General features: G+C 22.6%; 1 protein-coding gene across 5 annotated transcripts; it reads left to right on the top strand.

Moving 5' to 3' along the window:
• The first annotated feature begins 1,804 nt into the window (after nucleotides 1-1,804).
• Nucleotides 1,805-16,149, top strand: LOC126899000 (EH domain-binding protein 1). Of its 5 annotated transcripts, none has more exons than XM_050673456.1 (23): nucleotides 1,805-2,042; nucleotides 3,692-3,828; nucleotides 3,902-4,109; nucleotides 5,179-5,360; nucleotides 6,392-6,483; nucleotides 6,537-6,647; nucleotides 6,717-6,837; nucleotides 6,897-6,966; nucleotides 7,508-7,683; nucleotides 7,744-7,919; nucleotides 8,935-9,100; nucleotides 9,162-9,309; nucleotides 9,369-9,430; nucleotides 11,453-11,513; nucleotides 11,619-11,699; nucleotides 12,133-12,240; nucleotides 13,042-13,224; nucleotides 13,304-13,411; nucleotides 13,686-13,806; nucleotides 13,887-13,986; nucleotides 15,352-15,425; nucleotides 15,653-15,767; nucleotides 15,839-16,147. In XM_050673456.1, the coding sequence occupies exons 2-23, from the start codon at nucleotides 3,725-3,727 to the stop codon at nucleotides 15,918-15,920; spliced, it is 2,649 nt and encodes an 882-aa protein (XP_050529413.1). In that variant the 5' UTR covers nucleotides 1,805-2,042; nucleotides 3,692-3,724; the 3' UTR covers nucleotides 15,921-16,147. The 5 variants fall into 5 exon arrangements, with proteins under 5 accessions (XP_050529413.1, XP_050529414.1, XP_050529411.1 ...); XM_050673457.1 differs by lacking the exon at nucleotides 1,805-2,042 and adding an exon at nucleotides 2,587-2,714 and having other exon boundaries at nucleotides 15,839-16,148; XM_050673454.1 differs by lacking the exon at nucleotides 1,805-2,042 and having other exon boundaries at nucleotides 3,673-3,828; nucleotides 6,537-6,635; nucleotides 15,839-16,149.
• The last annotated feature ends 6,059 nt before the right edge of the window (nucleotides 16,150-22,208 follow it).

Raw genomic sequence — 22,208 nt, forward strand, 5'->3', positions numbered from 1 at the left:
TTCGCCCAAATTTAAGCTAATTAAATTTTAAAGATACTTTTTTGACTTTAAAAAAAGCAAAAAAATTTAAATAAGTTTAACTTCTTATGTCTTATGAACTTTATTCTAAATAATAATATAAGCTTTAATTTAAGATTAAATTAAAGTGTCAATATTACCGGAACATTTTCAAAAATTGAAAAAGCTTAACTTGTGTACAAAAATTATTATTTGAATTCCCCCTGCGGGCAGGTTTAGATTTTCAAAAAAATTAAATCAAAATTTTTTTTTTGAACTTATAGGATTTATTGTAAGCTTTAATTTGACATATGTTTAAAGGATGCAGTATTTCCGGAACATTTTCAAAAGTTCTACTTATACGTATTTTTCAAGTTTTGAAAGCCCTCTGTATAAAGGAAAATTGTTCAATTTAAATAAAAAGTATGTTAAATGAAAGAGGTATATATAATGTATTTAGAAGAAGAAAAATTGTGTTCATACATACATTATTCAAAAAAGTATAGCAATTTAAAGTTGAAATTAAAAATCGAAAATTTTAACAAAAAATAGCATTTTTTAACTACGGCAGCAGTTTACACGTAGAAGATAAAGTGTCGGGACAAATTTTTTTTTTCATTTTATAGTACATGACATAAGCTTTAACTTGATATACGTTTAAAGGATGCAGTATTTCCGGAACATTTTCAAAAATTAAGTTGAAAAAGCTAGTTTTTGTAAAAAAGTTGCTATTTTAAATCCCCTCCTGTGAGCAGTTTTAATTTTTATTTTACGTTAATTTTTAAAAAAGTTATGGTAGTTTTAAGAAAAAAATGACTAAATTTGCTAATTAGAAAAATTGTAATTTTTTTAATTTTTAAGGGTAATGTCTTCAATTAGATACGATTTGTGATCTTTTGACGTATAGTTGAAAGAAATCGGTCCAGTAAGAGCTGAGAAAAAGTGGTAACAGACAAAAAAAACACATCATGGTAAAATTAATACCTTCTCAGCTTTGCATCGAAGCTAAAATACTCAAATATAGGCTAAAAAGTTACAAATCTCTATTATGAGACACTCAGAAGAGAAAATAATAAAATACAACAATTTAATGCAAATAATAATAACTTATTAGGATGTTAAAGTGGTGTTAATTCAATATGAGAACATGAAAAAAGAAGTCTGTACAGTAGTTAATATAACTCACGTTTAATTAACAAGGTATACAATCGTAATTTTTCATTAAAATATAAGTTACAAAAAAAATACATAGAATCTAAAATAAATATCCACGGTTAAACTTATTATAAAATAGTATTGCAATGCATTGTCTTAAAGTAATTAATATAATTATTACTTAAAATTATGTCTATCATTGATATTAATCAGAATTATCCATTTAAAAATAGAATGATTTTCAAGTGCAATCGTCAGTGGTCGTTTTTCACCGATCGTATAAGAAATGCACAAAAACACAAGGCAATCAACATGCATGTTCTACGACGCAAATTCAGACTATATTCGAACATACTTCTTATTCATTTTACTATGATGTAAATACAAGTTGAGTCTGGTCAATATATGATAAAAGATATACTTTATATTAACTTTGACATGACCATGGTCGTGTTTTTTACATATAGAAAAATACAGTACAATCAGTGGTATAATCACAGAATAGATAACACCTTATCTATTCGGTGGTATTAAGGTCATACTGTTTTATGCACATATATACATAATGAATATAAAAGATAATATTATCTTTTGTAGCTAGTTGGTTTCCGTGGGTTTTATCATAAATAGACATTTATCTAAAAAATTTATTTTACAAGGGTTCCAATCAATAAATTATTTTAACAAATGAAATGACAAATTTAATTAAATTGTAAAAAAAAAAATAATACTTTTTATCTCCATGTCATTTTCAAAGCAATTTTGAATTTTATGCATTGTTCACTATTTTTTTTCAACTCTTCATTAAATTTAATGTCATTAATGAAGTTTTGAAATAAATATATATTTAAAGAGTATTACTGCAAATCATTCTAAACAAAGTATTATTGGTAAGTTCAACTTAAATAAATTATATTAATTATTTTAATGTAAATTTTATTGTATGCATAATTTTGAAGGAATTTTACTAAATCAAATTTGTGTAAAATTTTTGATGACTTAATTGTTAAGCCACTATTTTCCTCGTACATAATAGTATAAAATACACTTCAAAAATGTTATGAAAATCACTTTTCTTCTTGTTAATTAAAACATAAGTAATTATTTAATAACAAATATTCTAAAGTACATTTATTATTAAATAGAAGAAGTTAATTGACTATGATATGAAATATTTAACTAATAACAAAAGAATTATTGCATCCGAAAAATTTAGAATTTACACAAGAGTATTTATAAAATTATATTATTTCTTTATTTCAAAATTTAAGATATATATTGTGAGTTCTATTTATAGTATTAAATTTCAGTCTTGCCAAATTATAATTGACACTTATAGATCATTCAGATGTGTATTTTTATAATTATTTGAATATTTTTTTGGCAAATTTTCAAAATGTTTATTTTTTATAATTTTGTGTAAAGTGTTCTCAAAACAAATAAAAAAAAAGCATTTAGGTAAATAAAGTCATCTCAATAAAAATGTATAGTATTTGTATTAGGTTAAAAATATTAATCTATGTATTTTTTTTCTAACCATATCAACAAAATTAAGATAAAAAGTAAGAGAAATTTATTATTGAGTCAATTTAATTTGTTTAGCTATTTTTTGTTGTTTTTTAATAGAGATGGAAAGTAATAATATTATATTAGTGAAACCTTAATATAATAATAATCTAGCTTAATTTTTGTAAGTTATAAGAAAAATTAAAATTTTAACAATATGCAATAAAAAATATTTTTTACTTAGTCATTACAGTGTAATAATAATAGTCCATATAAAGGAGAAATGTCTTGAGACAGGTTTCCAGATTTTGGAATCTAAGATTTTCTGTTAAAGCATAGAGTGAAATTTAAACAATATCATGTATTGTAGGAGTCCTATTTGAATTTTAGACACATGCCTTACTATACCTCAATCCAGTCTTGACAATATCAATTAATGATAAATTATTAATTATAAGTTATAAATTAATAAATATTTAACATTCACTCTTTTTTTATTAGATGGTTACAATGTAAGATAAAAAAATTCTTTTTTAATGTGATAAAAGAAAATTCTTTAGATTAATAATTTAATTTTTCTAAATTTAAAAAATACTGGAAATATAATTAAATGAGACATACTATTTTGCAAATGGAATCATTTTTAGTTTATTGATATAATTTGCATTATTCTTAATGTAAAAATATATAATTATTATATATCAAGTAAAATAATCAAATTTAAATCACTCCAAAAATTTAAAATAATTGAATTTTGAAATATTAAACTATTGAGCAATATGTACTACTTTAAATGTTTGATCAAAGAATTAATACTATGAATATCATACTAATGTGATTAAATAAAGAGCAAAGTTCAAACTAGATAAAATTTGTCTGACTAATTATTCATGAACTCTTTTGTATAATATTATGATAATATTGACTCCTTGGTGACCAAATAGATTATATATATTAAATTAAGTTTGATTATATACTACATAGCTGTATTATAATAATTGTATTTTATTATTTTAAAATGCCAAAATTAAAGCTTAAAAGAAGGATATCTAATGTATCAGTGAACATGGCTTCAGTATGGAAAAGATTGCAAAGAGTTAACAAAAGAGCAACAAAATTTCAGTTTACTTTATCATATCATCAAATTGTTTGTGAAACTACATCTAAATGGTATATAGTTTGTCTTAGCAGTTAAATATAAACATTTTAATTTACTTTATTTTGTTTTATTAATTCTTATAAGGACTCCAAGCAAGTTAATTGTAGTTTTGAGTCGTAGAAGTCGTCGTTTTGTTAGTGAAATATTACCTTGGGAACCAACAATGAAAGATCCCCTTAGAGGTGTAGTAATATGGCCTGTTCCGGAAAATAAACTACTATCGATTACACTATTTAAAGATCCTCGAAGTAATGAACATGAAGACAAAGAATGGAATTTAACTATAGAAGATGTAAGTAATAAAAATTATTGAATTATTTATTTCATTTTAAAGTATGTAGTTTTTTGGCTTAAAAAGTTAGATTTAAAAAATTTGACATAAAAGTTTTTGAATATTGAGATTCTTTTTGATAAACTTAGCTATTTATAATGCTTTTTAACATAATAATAATTTATTAATATATGTAGGTAGGTTAATTAGTGATGTAGCCAGAAATTTTTTCTGCGGTTGAGAGAAACATTTTACTATATTAAAATAATTTTTCTTGCTTAATATTCATCTAAAAGTACAATATTTAGTAATTCGGTCATCGAGTTAAATTTGGAGCGAGTTTGAAGTCTCATCAACTTCCTGGTTATGCCAATGACATAAATAATTCTTAGAATCCTTTTTAAAAATTCTTTATTCTATTAAATACCTCATAGTATAAGGTATTGAAGCTAATTTATTTTTTCTAAAGTGCTATTGTAGTTTTATATTGTCTAAATATAAAAAAAAAATATAATGATAATTTATTAATATATCTACAAATAATATTTTGACTAATTATTTATTTTGTGGTTTTAAAAGTTTTACTGTAATTTAATGTATACTAAAATGAAAATGAGAAATAGTTAAAAATTTTAAATATTTTTTAAGTTGTTTGGATAGTTTAATTAATTAGTTGATATATATATTTCATAAAAAGTCTAAAAAACATTTATAGTAGAATAGAATAACCAGGCAATGAAAATCAGGGGATGTGAGAGTAAGCCTACATGCTAGCTAATTTAGAATTCGAATTGCGTTATTGAGAAAAATCCTTTTATTGTATTTTAAGCAAATTGCAATTTTGGTAACTTGTTTTATATATTTTAAAACTAAAAAGTTGGTACATAATAGTTTTTTTTACTAAACACAATTTATATTATGTTTAATTATACATATTAAAATTAAAATAATTAACTTTAATGATATATTCAAATAATTACAACAGAAAATTACTATTCCTTTTTACAAAAAAAGGTTTTTTTTTTTTAATTTAATTTGATTACTTTTAATTAAATAAGTACAGAAAATTTAAGAAATATTTTTATCAAAGGTAAGCAGTTTAGGAAAACACAGACAAATTGCATGTGCTGTTATAAATATGAAAAAATATGCAAGTGTCGATTCTTCACAACATCAAATTATATTAGATTTTAAACCAACATCCAAAAAAATTACTTCAGCTTCTCTTGAAATGACTCTATCTTGTGTGTTTTTAAGAGAAGGAAAAGCTACGTAAGTAAATAAAAATTTTTTTTAGAAGAATAAGTTTTATTTAATTATTCATTATTTATTTAATTATTTAATTTAAAAAATTATAAATATTTAATTGGTAAATTTTATAAAATATAAACTTTTGTAGCAGTTCAATTTTTATAACTTTAAATGAGAATATGTTGAGTGCTCTAAGTTCTGTAAAATTTAAAAATTGTTCTTTTCTCTTTATGTTCTATGTGTACAGGGTAACTATCATAAACGTAATCCAAATGGCAAGTTAATTTATTTATATTTTAACAATTTTTTTATCAACAGGACCTGTTCAAATTTTTTTTTTTCAAAAAAATATACATTTTTAAGGAAACGAAGATTTTATAGTAAGAGTAGGTGTGCACCAAAATTCTGATTTAAGCTCTTACTTTTTTTTTGTAGTAATAGATGAAATTATTAAGAAAATACAAAAAGAGATATTGTAATGCATGTTATTTGCTATTAGATGCAATTGGGATGATATAAAAACTACTGGTGTGTATATAATTATCAAGGGAAATTGTGTCAAATGAAGAAGGTTTATATATGGACAACTAATCCCAATATAATAGTTGGGATAAAGATGAGGGAGAAGAAGAACAACTTTTTAAATGTTATAGTGATAACTATAAAAATGTGTGAATACTTTATGTATTGTTGAATGACATATACATTAGAATGATCTTTAAAATACAAATTTTTAAACTCAATTTTCTCACTCCCCTAAATTGTCTAGCTTCATGTATAATTGGGCTGTGCAAAATTTAAGGTTGATATGTAAGGGTTAACATGTACCATAAACACATTTAAAGATAAATAATATTGTTATTTAAAAAAACTAATTAATTAACTTTCTAGTTCTTTTAGTTTTTGATGAAGAAAAAATATAATTTTTTCAAAAATTGTTTCACATATTTTTTTTATTAATTAACTATTATTGGATTTGATTGCCTTTGATGTTTTGATGTAATTTAATAAAAAAATTATATTATTATTAATTAATTAAATTATTTTTATAGTGATGAAGACATGATGAGTATGGCAAGTCTTCTAAGTACAAATACTAGTGATATTGCTCCTCTTGAAGATTTTGACGAAGAAGACATTGAAGGTAATTTAAGAAACTTAATACATAATTGAAGCTACATTTTTTTGCTATTTTAGATTATGAATCTTCTTTTGATCAAAATATAAATAATTTATCACAAATGACAAATAAAATTGAACTTTTAACCAACAGTCTAAGTGACCCAAATTTTGAAGGTACATCTGATAGTAAGTTTAAATATTTTCATATTGCACAATTTTTTGATTTCAACATTAGTAATAACTATTTATTTTTAGAAGGTAATAATTTCTTTACAAATACAGAAGAAAATTTTGATAAGCCTGCTAATAATTCTGAAACATTAGTTATGAACTTAAATGCTAAAAATGTTGAAAATATATCAAACAAGACACATATGTATGGTTATGCTTAGTAAATGTTTATATGGAGAATTATATTCAATTATTTTGTTTTAGAAGTTCTAAAGAAGTTGATAATGATGTCAAGAATTCGAGGGCAGCTTTAAAACCATTAAACTTAAAAGAAGTATGTTCATTAGCTTTAAATCTTTTAAGGAGATCTAATGTATCAGTGGAAAAATCATTTTATTTAAACTATTATTTTTACCTAGTACAACAAATTTTGAGTTTCAGAAATCAAATATTGTTATGAAAGCAATTTCAAAACACTGTTTAATCAAATTCTAAAAAATAAAAATCAAATTAAAAAATTCTTGAACAAATTTATAATTAGAAATAGAAAAATAAGTATTTTTTAATTATTTGCATAAAAAGTTAGGCTATTTTTTATTTATGAAACAACACTATCAACCCCAACCGGTTAAAATTATCAATTACTATTGTAACTAGATATATATAAAAAAAAATTTCAATTATATTCTGAGTATTACAACTAATATTATAGACTGTAGAAAAATAGTAAACAAATTCAAATTTTAACAAAATTCAAGTTTAGAATATAATCCAAGTATATGAAATTTGAACATCAATATTTTTTTTTAGATCATCTTATTATATATACATTACCAATATTTTTAGTGTATTAATTAATAATTATTTACATACAGGCAAACTCTGATAACTCAAAAGGTATTGAAACCACAACACCTGGCCAAGATCTTCTTGAATGGTGTAAAGACATAACTAAATCTTATGCTGGTGTTAAAGTTACCAATTTAACAACATCATGGAGAAATGGTCTTGCATTTTGTGCTATAATACATAATTTCCGCCCAGATTTAATGTTGGTAAAATTACATATTAAAGTTAATACTACACTAATGATTTTATTGTCATTTTATAGAGATTTTGAGTCACTGAAGCCACATGACATTAAGGGTAACTGCAAGGCTGCATTTGATGCTGGTGAAATATTAGGAATTTCCCGTGTAATTGAACCATCAGACATGGGTGTTCTCACAGTTCCTGATAAACTAGCAGTTATGACTTATTTGTACCAATTAAGAGCTCATTTTACTGGTAAAATAATCTTGTTAGAAAATAATAATAGTGATCATACTTGTACAGTAGATTCTTTATATGTTAAATGTTGTTGTCTCGAACCTATTTAAAATCCTTTAAACACTGACATTACATTCAATATTTATTTATTTTTTTATAATTTGATAATTCGGTGTAAAATTTAATTTCTTTTGTTATCTCAAATACATAAATAGAATTTAAGATAAGAATCAATTGTATAACTACAGGTTTACACTTGTGAATCCTGATAAAATCTAGATTGCAGAAGTATATTTTTGCAAAGACAAATCTTATTTTGAGTCAAATATGTAGTAATGTGTTTAAAAAATGTCCATCAGTATTTATTATTAGCTAGTCAGTTTTTTTACTAGCTAATTATAAATTTTTGACTAGTCATTCATGTTTTAAACCCCAGTTTCATAAAATAAGAATTATGGGTCAAAAGATATTAAAAACAACGACTTCCTACCTTTTAATCATTTTGTGGTCTCTAAGACATTGTCTAAATTAAACCACTGTTGATATCTGAAAATTGCTTAGTAGGTATAATCAATGTTACTGTATTGGTACTAAAAATAATAATTTTAAACCATAATAACAATCATGTAATTTATTTTCTATGTATTATGTATATTGTAGATATGTATACATATAATTATTCGCAACAAATAAAGCAGTATCTCAATTTTTCTCAGTTTTAAGAAGATTAAAAATAAAATTTAATCTTTGATTACTTGCTATATATTTATCAATTTTCTAAGTAGTTAAATTGCATCCAAACCAAATTTTCGATATTTTGATAAAAGTTATAAAAAGAAGAATAAAGACTTAAGTCAAATACTAGTTTTCTTTTGAATATATTTTTAGAATAAAAATATTAAATTTCAAAAAAATTGTCAGTTTAACAAGTAGATTTCATTCACAGAAAATTTCTATATATCTAAACTGTCCTTATGAAAACCGCATGCCATTATATCATTTATAACTTATTATAACTTAGTCAATATCTTAGGGCATGAGCTAGAAGTTCAACAAATTGGTAAGACTACAGATGAATCATCATACATGGTTGGACGATTTAATAATCCAGATAAAGAAATATCACTTCAATTATTTGAAAAAGAAATAAAAAATTTTAGAAGTTGTGATTTAGATGAAAAAGTGCAACATTCTAAAAGGTGTTTGTGACATAGTAACAGTTTCAAAAATGTTAACTATAATATATTTTACGTCTTATAGTACTCTTGACCATAATATTGGTGATACAATAAAAGAATATTCTCCAGTATTGGATGGACTTACTGATAAAATTATGAATGGCTCTAAAAGTATTTTTGACAAAGTTCTTTCTCCTTCAAAAGAAAAACTATCTTTTTTCAAAGAAAAAGTATTAAATTTAAGAAAACTTATTTTAATTTTTATTTACAATTATTTATGTTTAAACAGGGGAAATCAGTAATGCTATCCAAGAAACAACCCACAGATCCTAATTCTTCTGAAGATAACAAGTATTATAAGAATTTATATTTAATATATATTTGCTTTTCATTTGAGAAATAAAAAATATGTCAATCTACCAATTAAATAAAAGTATATATTTATATATGGGTGTTCCATCAGATTTTGATATCATTAATAACTTTTGATCCAGAAATAACATTTTTCATTACTTTATTTTAAATAATTTTTATGTTTGAATGTTGTTAAAAATATTTCATGTCTAATAAAAAAATACTTATAGTTTTTTGAAATTTCAAAAGAGCAATTTTTTAGCTTTTTCCTTACAAAAACATTTGATGGGGTGATAGCAATTTTAGGGCAACTACAGTTGATGTAGTCAACTTAATAATAATTGAGCACAATGAGTTATAAACATTTTAATACACAAATTGAAAATTTAGCCAAAATTAAGTTTTTGTTTTTCATTTAGCTAATTAAAAAATGTTATTACTTCTTAAAAATATATGCCTTCCAATATAATTACTGGTACACCGTAGTATTTTTTGTAATGGTTAAAAGAGACTAATAATCAAAAAATCCCAATTTAAGTTGATATGTTCCTATACCCTTGATAAGTACTTGTACTAGAGTTTTTATGAACCAATTAAATTTTTTCATAAAAAAAAGCAAAAAATAGCTATTTTGTAATTTTGTTAAGATTAAAAAAAAAAAAATTCTTATTAAAGAAATATAACTAATATTCTAATCCAAAACTGTAAAAAAAAAAAATAATAATTCAAAATATTTGCTCAATGAAAAGTTATTAAAGATGTCAAGATCTTGTGGGACACCTGTATAAACATTTTTTTTAAGATTGAGGGCTCTGGACCAAGGTTATCTTCAAAATATTTTTCCTGTGGCTCTATGGATATTTGTATCTATTATCTTGGTCATCACTAAAAACAGGATTTATAAATTTTGTTATTCCAAACACATTATCAGCCAGTACAAATTTGTACTTATAGACTTAAAAATTTAGTAAAATAATCAGAGATAATAGTGTTGGGGGTTAAATTTGACTTAAAACAAAAAATATTTCTATGCTTCTGTGTATTCCAATTACAAATTTGCACTTCGATATTTTTAAAATGGCTCAAACAAAATTAATATAATTAATTTTTAAATTGTATTCAATTATGCTGATTTATGTAAACACACACACACACACACACATAGATATTCAGTAAGTAAGGAAATGGGTATCTATTGTTTTCTTTGTTTGTAACAACTGATCTGTTTTCTTACTTACTGATTATTGTGTATATATATATGGAATTCAAGCAGATAAAATTATTTGCTTTCCAAAAATGTGTATAGTGTATATAAAAAAAAATACAATTCTCTCAACACATAATTTTAATAATATATAACATAAAAAAACAAACTGATAAGATAACCTTGAAAAAATTGTAATATTTAAAACTACTTTTACAAAGAATAAACCCATATATATATAGGGTGATTCACTGATCACAACTCAATTAATTGAAAAATAAAAATAATATAAATAATTATTTATTGATATCTATTAGTTCAATGTTTTTCTCAATGTATCAATAATTAAAAAAATTAAAGTTGTCACTCCTATAAAGTATAAGAGATAAACATAATTTTTTTTATGATTGATACATTAAGAAAAATATTAAACTAATATAAATGTATAAAATATTATTAATATTATTTTAATTTTTTGATTAATTAAGTGGTTCATGATAAGTGAATCATATATGAAGAGTGAATGTGTCAAACGTTCTATGTGCCAAAAACATATTTGTTCAGAAAACACAAAAAACAATGGTAACATGGGCATGTCTTACATATCGAACACCATCTATGAATGCAATTTTGTACAAGTAAAAAATTTAATTGACATTTGAAACACATACAAGATTGTGGCCTTTGGCACATAGAACATAAATCAGAAATAAAACAATTTTTCACTTTTTTGGCACATAGAACGTTTGACACATTAACTCTTCATATATATGTTTGTATGTGTATGTGAGATTTATTTATACATTTTTTTAAAGTGTTTCTCATACTTATGGTGAAAAAAGCAAAAGATTAACAAGATCTCAATCTACAAATGAGGTAAAATTATTTATTATTTGTTTTTGTTTCTGTTTTTGTTTTGTTTTTATAAAGTTTTAATTAATACCTACTTGCATTTATTTTTAAAATCATAATATCATTCAGAATTTAAAAATATCTGGAGATAAATTTACTGAACCAAAATCATTCCAAGAATCTTCAAAAAATCATTCCTCTGACAAACAGGTATGTTCTTATTAGATAAAAGTTAAAAGAATGTTTGATGAAACAATAATCATTAAACAAAAATTTTAAATATATATAAATAGTACAAAATTTAACTTAAGTTATTTTAACACAAAAATCTGGAAGTAAAATATTTTAAATGTACACTATAAATGTTATTCCTAAAATGAATATATTTAATTCAAATAATAATTTATCTTATTTAATAATTTTATTATAACATCTAAATATACATTTTTTAAAATAATTTTTCATAGTAAATCCTGATTGACTTATATTGATGAACAAACATTTTAAATTTTATTTAAATATTATGAACAAAAGTCTAACTTAAATAAAAATTTAATGTAATGTTTTAGTTAATATTTGACTAATATTTTGAGGGACATTTTAATGCTTTATAATTGCATGACTATTGTGTACTTGTGTGTAGAAAATAACTTCTAACCGACATATTGAGTTGAGAGAAAGGGCTCGTCAACTAGTAGAACAAGCAAGGCGAGAAGCTGCTAGAAGATCACTACCACAAACTCCTAGTCAGGTTAGATAATTTAAATTAAGGATTAAAATCAAATTAATTAGAATTCTATAAAATTATATTTACACAATATTTATTATGTTATTCAATTTTCAAACAGAGATTGCTATATTGCTATATATATCCCTGTAGATATTAGAGAAAAAATTTTATTTAATATTTCTGAANTATATATCCCTGTAGATATTAGAGAAAAAATTTTATTTAATATTTCTGAATAATTTACTATTTAATTATAATATTTTTCATTAGAGCACTATTTAAACAAAAAATTGATTCTTTATCTATTTAGTGCAAAATTATTTTGATATTTTCATTTTTATACTGCTGTTTTTATTAATTTAATATAGTTTTATGATCAACACTCATGCATCATAAAAAATGTAGTATACAACACATTTTAACAAAAAAATTTTAAAAAATAAAAAAGGTAAGTTTTATGAGCAAAAATAATAATTTCTATTATAATAGAAAAAATAAAGTTTCTTCTGTAGATATTTTAAGAAACTTTAAATATGAATCACAGTTTTGATAGTTGCATTGAAAAACAACTGTGTAACTTCTCATCTTTCTCTTCTTCTTTCTCGCCTTAATCCCAACTACTTGGGGTTAGCCACTATTATCCTAAACTTCCACTTGACACGATCTCCCACATTATTTACGCTCACATCAGCTGTCCTCAAATCGCATTCAATAGCATCCCAACTGTGTAACTTCTCATGATTGTGAAAAAAAATATGCTTAGAAAATATTTTATTTTGTAAAATTTAAAATTTGATTGTTAATTAAATTGTTACATTTTAGAATGAAGAAGAAAGACAACAACAAGTGAGAGAACGTGCAAGAAAACTTATTGCGGAAGCTCGTAAAAATATAAATATTTCTGCTCCAACCACTCCAGTTTCAAGTTTCAATAATGGAAGTGCCAGAAATTCTGTGTCACCTTTATCTGATAGATCTCTAGCAAGCATTTCTCACCTTGATAAAGTAAATTCTAAACATCTATATAATTAAATTTTTGAAAACTTAATTATTAATTGTCTTTAAAAAATATATATATTTTCAGTCTTTTAATTCAAGTAAAAATAGCAGTACTGTAGCATTAGACACAGGTAGTCCACAAAAACTACAATCATTTTCATCTTTACTAGAAACTGATGCAGTATTAAAAGAAGTAAGCTTTATTTATTTAATCTACAATAGCAATTTTAGAATATTTTTATCAATAATTAATTATATCATTTATAATTTAGTTAAGTTCTATAATTTATTAGATTTTTATTTAGATAAATTTAAAAATAATTAACGACCAAATTATAACATTTGAGACTTGGGCAATTTCAGGAGTTACTAAAATATTCTTTTAAAATCTTATTTAACACAGTGACTAATTAGTGCAAGGTGACCATTGTTTCTATTTAATTTTATTTATTTGTGTTAATTCATAGTCTACAAAAAAAGAAAACAATTATATTCAAAATGAAGTAGATTCTTTAGAACGTGAACAAAAACAAATTGATTGTCAAGCTGATGAGCTAGAAACTGAATTAAGGAAAGTTATGGATTCAGGTAAAGTGAATAAAATTAATTTTTAATTAAAGGAAAAACAAATGCATCCAAATAATTTTCTAATGTTTTATATAAACTAGGGCATGATCGTGAAAGAGAAGAATTTCTTATGACTGAATGGTTTACATTGGTTAACAAAAAAAATGCTCTTATTCGTCGACAAATGCAACTAAACATTTTGTAAGTTCAGTATTTAATGATTTTTAACATACTATCAATTTTCGAATTAAAAATTCTAAAAAATCTTATAACTCAATTTAATTGTTAATTCAGTTTTGTATATATACAATTACAAAAATATTGTACATAATTTAATAATCATAATGTAAAAAAATTTGATGATATAATACTAATTATGAAAAAATTAAGCATGTATTATACTGTCCTCTTTCTACTATAAGTAGTTAATACAAAAAAATCTTAGGCTATAATTTGATAGAATGCAATTATTCTTTTATGCTGCATATAGTATAATAAATTATCATTGAATTATATAATTCAATAATGAAAACCTTAAAATTTTATTTTATGATTAATATTTACTTGATAAAATACATAAATAACAAAAAGTTACATCATTTTTTATAATTCATATTAACAAAAATATGGTCATTATAAGTTTTAACCAGTAGAACTTATTTTAAAAATATTTCTATTTATATACAATGTGTTCTAGATTTAATTGACAATTTTTATAACTTTTTGAACCAATTTACATTTTATTTATTTTTTCTACAATTTTTGCATTCATAATTGTCAGGCATATTTTTAATTACTCGTCTTTAATTAAAAAAAATTTTTTTCAATTATAAATAAATGTTTTTTTAATAAAAATATTGATGTCTATTACAATTATCAGACAAATATTTAATAAATTATAGATATTTTAACACTTATATTAGTTATAATAAAAATTAAGTTTTTAAATATTCGATGGGTTACATCTTACAAAACATTATTACAAATTTAATGACTTGTTTATTTTAATTATAATAATTGATATTTGGTTTGGTTAAACATATTACACAGGTATACCTTAACTTAATTTTTTTTTTTTAAATAATATATTAATAAATTTTTAATTCAATAACATTAATTATTAAGTTATCTTAATAATTATGTTATACAATTAAATTAAATTCAGTCAGTATCAATTTAATTCAGAAAAAAAGTTGGTATTCATTCAAGCTATGATAATTTTCATAGAAAATTTAAAGTCTATATTTTTTACATAAAAAATGTTTTATATACATATGTTGTTTTCTTCATAACATAATTATTCTTTAATAGCATTAAATATACATGCAAAAATTCACATTTTTACAAACTTTTAAAAGCTTTAAAAATAAAACTACAAAAGTAATATAAAATATTTCTATATCAAAATTTATTAGATTTGTGAATAGATTTGAGTAATTTTAGATCTTCATAACTCGTCCTGTACATATAAATGTAATATGTACAGGTGTGTATATAGTTTATGTATTTTAGTGTCTTAATATTTTTATAATAAAACATATAATAGCAAAATATTCAATATTATAGAGAAAAAGAAGATGACTTGGAAAAAAGATATCAGTTACTTATAAAAGATTTACGAAGCATAATTTCTATTGAAGGTATGTAGATTTTTTATCAGTGGCGTATTTAGGGAGATTAAATAGAGTCTTTAAGGAACATCTCTTAGAGTGATTGAACTTTTTTTTTGGTCTTTTTTATTAAATAAAATCTGATAATCTAAAGTTTTTTGGAGCAAAATCCTCAGAAAAACAAAATATTAAATAAACTTGCTTTTTACATTTTATTTTAAATAATAGTTTGTTAAAGTATAAAATTTTTGTAAAAGATTGGCAAAAAACTGAAGATCAAAAACGGCGCGAGACCTTGTTGCTGGCTGAACTAGTGACTATTGTTAATAAACGTGATGAATTAGTTCATCATTTAGATTCCCAAGAAAAAGCGTAAGTTATAAAGTAGATAAATTAGAAAAATTATTTTATTGAGGAAGATATTTTTTTTATATTTTATATAGAATTGAAGAAGATGATCAAATAGTACTTGAATTAAACAGGTCTGGGTTTTCTCATCATAACAAAAATTGTGTTATTCAATAATAAATTTTTTATATTGTTTTTAAATTATACTTTTTTAAAACTTTATCTTGTGATTATTAATTTATTTTATAGTAGTATTATAAAAAAAACTCTTCTTAATATTTCTGTTATTTTGTTGTTAAGCTATAGACTTCATTTTTTATTTGATGTGATCATTACAAGTTAATCAATAAAATGTGATTTTTTTTTAGTACAAAATGTACCATTTAGGATGATTCCTTAACTATTTTTTAAATTATATTTAAATATAAAATTTACTTAATAATTTAAAAAAAAATTTCTTTAACTAAAAATGTATTTTGAAAGAATACTTCATTATTATTCAGTAAAGATTAATCACTTTGCTCTGATAGTGGAAATTAAACAAAATATATTTTACCCTAACATGAATTTTGATTGTTATTATTTTTTAATAGTAAATAGAGAATATAATTTTTCTTATTTTAATTATATTGATACTTTAAACTTCAACAATGTTATATGAATCATAAATGGAGTCATCCTGAATATTCATTTATTTAAAAATTTGATTTTTGTTATTAAAATTAAATAAGTTTTTTTTTTAATGATTTTATTAGTACATAAGCTGCATACGTTTTGTATAATTTATTTATGTACATTTTTATTAATGTATACTACTTTAAACGAATTTGTAATTTTTGTTTACTACTTGTTGTAATTGATAATTTCTCTATTTAGATTTAGTTGATTTAAGCATCTAGTCAATTTTTATTTTATTTGATAACAAAAAAAAGTCATTTCAATGTAATTTTATCAATATAATATTAATTGTAGTCAAATATAAAGTTTGCTCAATTTTGTTATGATTTCTGATTAATTATACAGATATTACAAATTAATCTTGCATTTGATTTATTTATTGCTTTTATTTCTAAATTTTAAAATCAAATGAATATCTGAATATGTATTTAAATACTTTAAATAAATAAATACAGAGTCTTACCCAATATATAACTAATAAAGTACGTATAGATATTGGTATGGAAGATTGTAGCCCCTTGGGTCTTCTGTAAATTCAACTCAATGAGTAACAATGGTAATGAGTATTGCTGTAACTGTTAACCAAAGATCATCCATGAATATAGACTGAATATAGATTGGGATGACTCAATATTATCAAATCAAAGCCAACATCTTCTGTAACAATTACTAAATTTATTATAATTGGAATATTTATTTAATTTATCACAAAAATGTAAAAAGCAATAATTAGCCAAATTTTTGTAGAAAAATTGGCAACAAATATGCTTTATTCTTTTTTATTAATGCCATAGCCTCCCATACCTCTTTTTCACTAATTAAAGATACTAGTCTTTCATTTTATGAGATATTCTCTATTTCTTGGATACTCATCCTTAAAATTCTAAACTTTTCTTACAAAAAACTCACAAAGAAATAGTGGTAAAAATAAAAATATTTAAAAATACATTATTTATTAAAAGATGAATGTGACATAGTTAGTGTAATTGATGATGAAAATTATGAATTTCAATTTAACCTACCATATACTCACAAAGAAGTAAAACTAAAAATAAAGGTAATACTTTTCTAAAGAATAATATTAAAACCAAAAATGAAGTACTTGATTTAATGAAATACAAACGTAATGTAGTAATTGTATTAAATGGTGATGATGATAAAGTACAGACATCACCGATTGCTCTTAAAGGTAACCCAACCCAACCCAACCAAACCAACTACAATCTTATTATTGCTTTCAATTTATCATGAATTGTGTATATATAATATTTAATTGAGTTTGCAAGTTGCATATCTAATAGTTCTAAAAATTGCGAATAGTTTATAAGAACTAATGTATTTATTTTATATGTAGAATTAAACAGTTTCAATCTACAATCAGAGTTGAAAACATATTTTTAATAACTAACTAAATGTACATTTAACGTTCAGTCTACGATTTAAGTGTACAACAGGGATGAGTAATTTACGAATGAATCGATTCGACAACTAGATTTGATTGAATTGATTCAGCGTGGTAAAAAGAATCGGTTCATGGGTAACACTGATATTTTAGTATGTACTAAGCAGGGATGAGTAATTTACGAATGAATTGATTCCCCAGATGATTCGATTGAAGTGATTTAGTGTGGTAGAAAAATCAGTTAATGAGTAACACTGAAATTTAGCTTATCTCGCAATAAAAGCACACCTAAATACACCATGATCTACGTTATCATTTTTATAGCAAACAATTCTAATTTTCTAAATACCATTAGTTCGAACCAAAAAATGGATAAGCAAGAAAACATCAGACCACTTTTCTGACTAGAAATATTTTTAACGGTATTTAGAAAACAATGCATAATAAAAAAATGTTATATCTGGCCTCCCCAAATTACCAACAAGCAACTGTTACTATTTACTATCAAAAAAAATAATGATCATAAAAATCGTTGTATAACTATTTGATCTTTTAGTGTCTAAACATTATCATGATAAAACATTTTTCTCTTAATTAAGTTCAATATGAATAATTATTGTTTGAATCACTGAATTGATTCAAAGAATCGATTCATTTAAATGATTTGATTCGAAAGAGTTGATTCATCTGATCGAAACAAATTTCCCATCACTAGTGTACAAATTAAAATTTAAATAAAAACACTGCTGCCCACTATTGGAGTAATTGAGAATTAGTAGAATCCGTTGTTAAATTTATTTAACTCACTCCCACCTTGGATATATCAAACCCTTCCTTTTAAAAGAGACAGCACCCGAGATACCAATTGATAACCGTACACCTCATACCTCTCTTCACCCTGGTTCCGGTGTTTTCAGCTCGGTTACCTGTATCTTCTCATCGCGATCATAAAAGTTGACTGCAATTATTTATTAATTTTACAAGTTGTTTTTTAAACTTTTGTTTTTAACCGTAATTTTTAGAAATTTTCAGGGAGCATGATCGTTGTGTGTACTGTCTCTGATAATATATCTATTCCATCAATGACCTAGTTCATTAACCTTGATCAATTTTCGATAGTGCAAGATTTCACACAGTAATCATAATAGTAACAAAACAAATTGAAATAGTGATTTTTTTTTTTAATATTTGCCTAACTTAAGTGTGCTATCATCAACTTTAGTGAATAAATAACAATCAAATGGACGGTTCTGAACGAGGTAAATGTTCAAATACGTTTTAATCTTATGCTATTCAACACTTACATTGATTACATTATATTTGGACAGTAATTGTACTACTTATCATTTTAAAGAATTTGCTTTTTTTAATTTCTAGTATTGTGCTTTTTAGAATTTTTATGCAGTTGAATTAGGTAAATAAGTGCTTACTTTTAATTTATTTCGGTAAATAATTCAATAACCATTTTAAATGAATTCTCTGTTATGAACTACTATATTTATTAATTATTTTAACTTTATACCTAATTAATTATATTTTGTTTATTTATATTTATTTAAGGTTGGTTAATAATGTTCTAGAAAATATTTTTGTTGAAATATTTATTGTTAACATTATTTTAAAAATTTTATTTAAAATTTATAATTCAATATTATTGATAGTAAAAAAAAATTTAAGTTGAGATTTTTACTTAAAGTACAGAGTAAGGTTTTAAATTTTACCAGAATTATTTGAGTTTCTGTCTAAAAGGTTTATACATGAAATAGATTTCTTGTATGTTTTAAGTACTCATATTATGTATTGTAAAACTTTTTTTTCTTTACAAAGTATTCCTAATTATGTTATAAATTCCAAAAATACTGATTGCTTATATACTTAAATTTATTTTTTACATTAATATGATGGTATTTAGAATGTATATCCCTCAAATCCTTGGGTATTTACGACTATATTAATTGTATTATTTAAATATATTAATAATTGTTTTTATATTAGATTATTTTTAAAAAAAGTATCTGCAAGGTATTAAAGAAAGTGTTTCCCCTAAGTATGGTGTATTGGTACTTCGAACAAATTAAATACTATTTACCATTTTTCAAGAAAAGCAAACCTCAATCAATAAAGTATAATATAAAATAACATATAGGACATGTTAGGAACATCAACAAACATAACTTATTAAACAGTAAGTTATTGTGGTAATAAATAATTGTAACAGAAATAAGGGATTTTTGAAGTAAACTATTTAAACTTGGGTGATAATATGTCATAGAAATGCATATATTGAATGTGCAACTTGTAATACTAAGCTTTGAAATATCAACAGAAGTATGTTGAAATCATAAAGATATCCCTATGACAGCCAATCCTTTATTAACTAAGAAATGGTATTTGAAAAACATTTTTATCATCCTTTTGTTTTTGACTGAGATCATAACTGTGAAGATAATGTACCTGATATTGTTTGTCACAAATAAATCGAAAAATTAAATTTGTTTTTTTTTATTATTATTATTAAAAAATTAATTAATTTATAAATTAAATCTTTCAGTTGTTTCTTATATTCTTTAAATAAACATCTTTAAAGTTGACTTTGAGTTAATGTTAAATCAAACATTCGTCTTTCATAAAAAAAAACTTTTATATTTGAAACCTTGATTTTTCAGGAAATACAAAAAATTAAGCTATATCTTAACAGTTAATATAAAAAAATTGTAACTTTTACATTTTTAATTCATCATATTATCAGCTTAATGCAGAAATTCATTAACTATAATTTTAGTAATTTCTTTTTTGTGATGTACTACTATTTGAGGCACAAATATATGATATTCATATTTTTAAAATAATATAGGATACATTTTTTTTTAAGTATAAAAATGTATCTACAATAAATCAATAATTTAATTACACATTAAATGATAGTATTAGCTAATTTAAATAAATATTACAAAAATAAACATTAATTTTTTTATCAAGCCAATGATATAGTATTCTTTTTCAATGTAAAAGATAATATTTTTCATGCATCTTAGGATACCAGAAATCTATATTCTCGATTATGAACATATCATATTCTCACTGTTATCGACAATATGTTAATTGTTCTAACACAAAAATATTGTGAATATCATATACAAAGACCAGAATTAGACCATAGTGTTCCTTAATTCAAATAGCCTTTTATAGTTGAAAAATAATTATTTCATAGTGTTATGAAGTTTATCTTGAAAAAAAAATCATTGCATTCATGAAGAGTACCATTTCAAAGATAAAAATTAATTAAACCTTAAATATTTAGTGTTATATATATTTTTATTTAAGTAAAATAATGGAAATTACAATTGAACTTTGAACAGAAACTAGAATTTATCATAAAACTCATCAGTTTTTCTTATTAAATGTTACTATTATTTATGTCATATTAACTAAAAATTAATAAATAGGAAATAAATGTAAGGTATATTATAGTATTCTCTAGGTCTGAGAGTGTTAAATATATTCTATCCATTTTTCTATTTTCAAGCAATAAGAAAATAACCTTATTAGTGATATAAACCAATTTTTTAAAAATGTTATAAAAAGCACACAAGATTTGGGTGTAATATGGACTGTACAATATTTGGGGGAATGATAAAAATATATTTTTTTTTTAATTATGACGAAAAATATGTCAGCTTTTCATTGATTACCATACACAATTTTCATTAAAAAAAATCGTTTTAATATTTTTTCAAAATAAAGACTAGTTATCATGAAAAAAAAAAATCAAAAAAGAAATAAGTCCAATATTTTTAATTTGATGATTTAAAAAATTGATTAAATTAAACATTGTAAAATATACATTTTTTTGGTAAAAATGTAAATTAAAAATTGTCTTAAAACTTTTCACATGTTTGCTTCTAAAATTTTATATATTTGGCGAAAAAAATATTTGATTTCTTCTATCAATATAATATTTCATTATTAAAATAATCTTTAATATAGCATTAAAATAAATTTTTAGTAAATAAACAATATAGTTAAAGTTTTGATGCATGTCTTTATGTCTATTCATACTACATTCCTACTAGACCGATTTTAATCAGTCTATATTAAAAGAAAAAAAACTTTTTAGCAATTTTTATTATATGAGTAAAACTAACTTATAAAAGAAAAATTTAAATAAAAACAGCCCGTTTTAGTATTTTCATTTTGCTATAACTTTTTAAAAATTCATAAATTTCAATGAAATTTTTATCAGTAATACTAATGATAATTATCTTATTTTAAATATTCATTTTATAAAAATCAAATCATAACCCTAAGTACTAGAACAATTTGAACAAAGTAATTTTCAGACAATTTTTTTTTATTTAAATTTTGTTAATTTTCTGTAACGTCTA

The sequence above is a fragment of the Daktulosphaira vitifoliae genome, unplaced genomic scaffold, assembly GCF_025091365.1.
Source record: "Daktulosphaira vitifoliae isolate Bord-2020 unplaced genomic scaffold, ASM2509136v1 Scaffold_2, whole genome shotgun sequence".
NCBI classification, from domain to species: Eukaryota; Metazoa; Arthropoda; class Insecta; order Hemiptera; family Phylloxeridae; genus Daktulosphaira; species Daktulosphaira vitifoliae.

Bases quoted from the DNA above. Each gene is read 5' to 3' on its own strand.
- LOC126899000 (XM_050673453.1), top strand. From the start codon at position 3,677: ATGCCAAAATTAAAGCTTAAAAGAAGGATATCTAATGTATCAGTGAAC. The intron at 5,361-6,391 runs GTAAGTAAATAA...TTATTTTTATAG, and splicing joins TTAAGAGAAGGAAAAGCTAC to TGATGAAGACATGATGAGTA. The intron at 13,987-15,351 runs GTAAGTTCAGTA...TCAATATTATAG, and splicing joins CAAATGCAACTAAACATTTT to AGAAAAAGAAGATGACTTGG.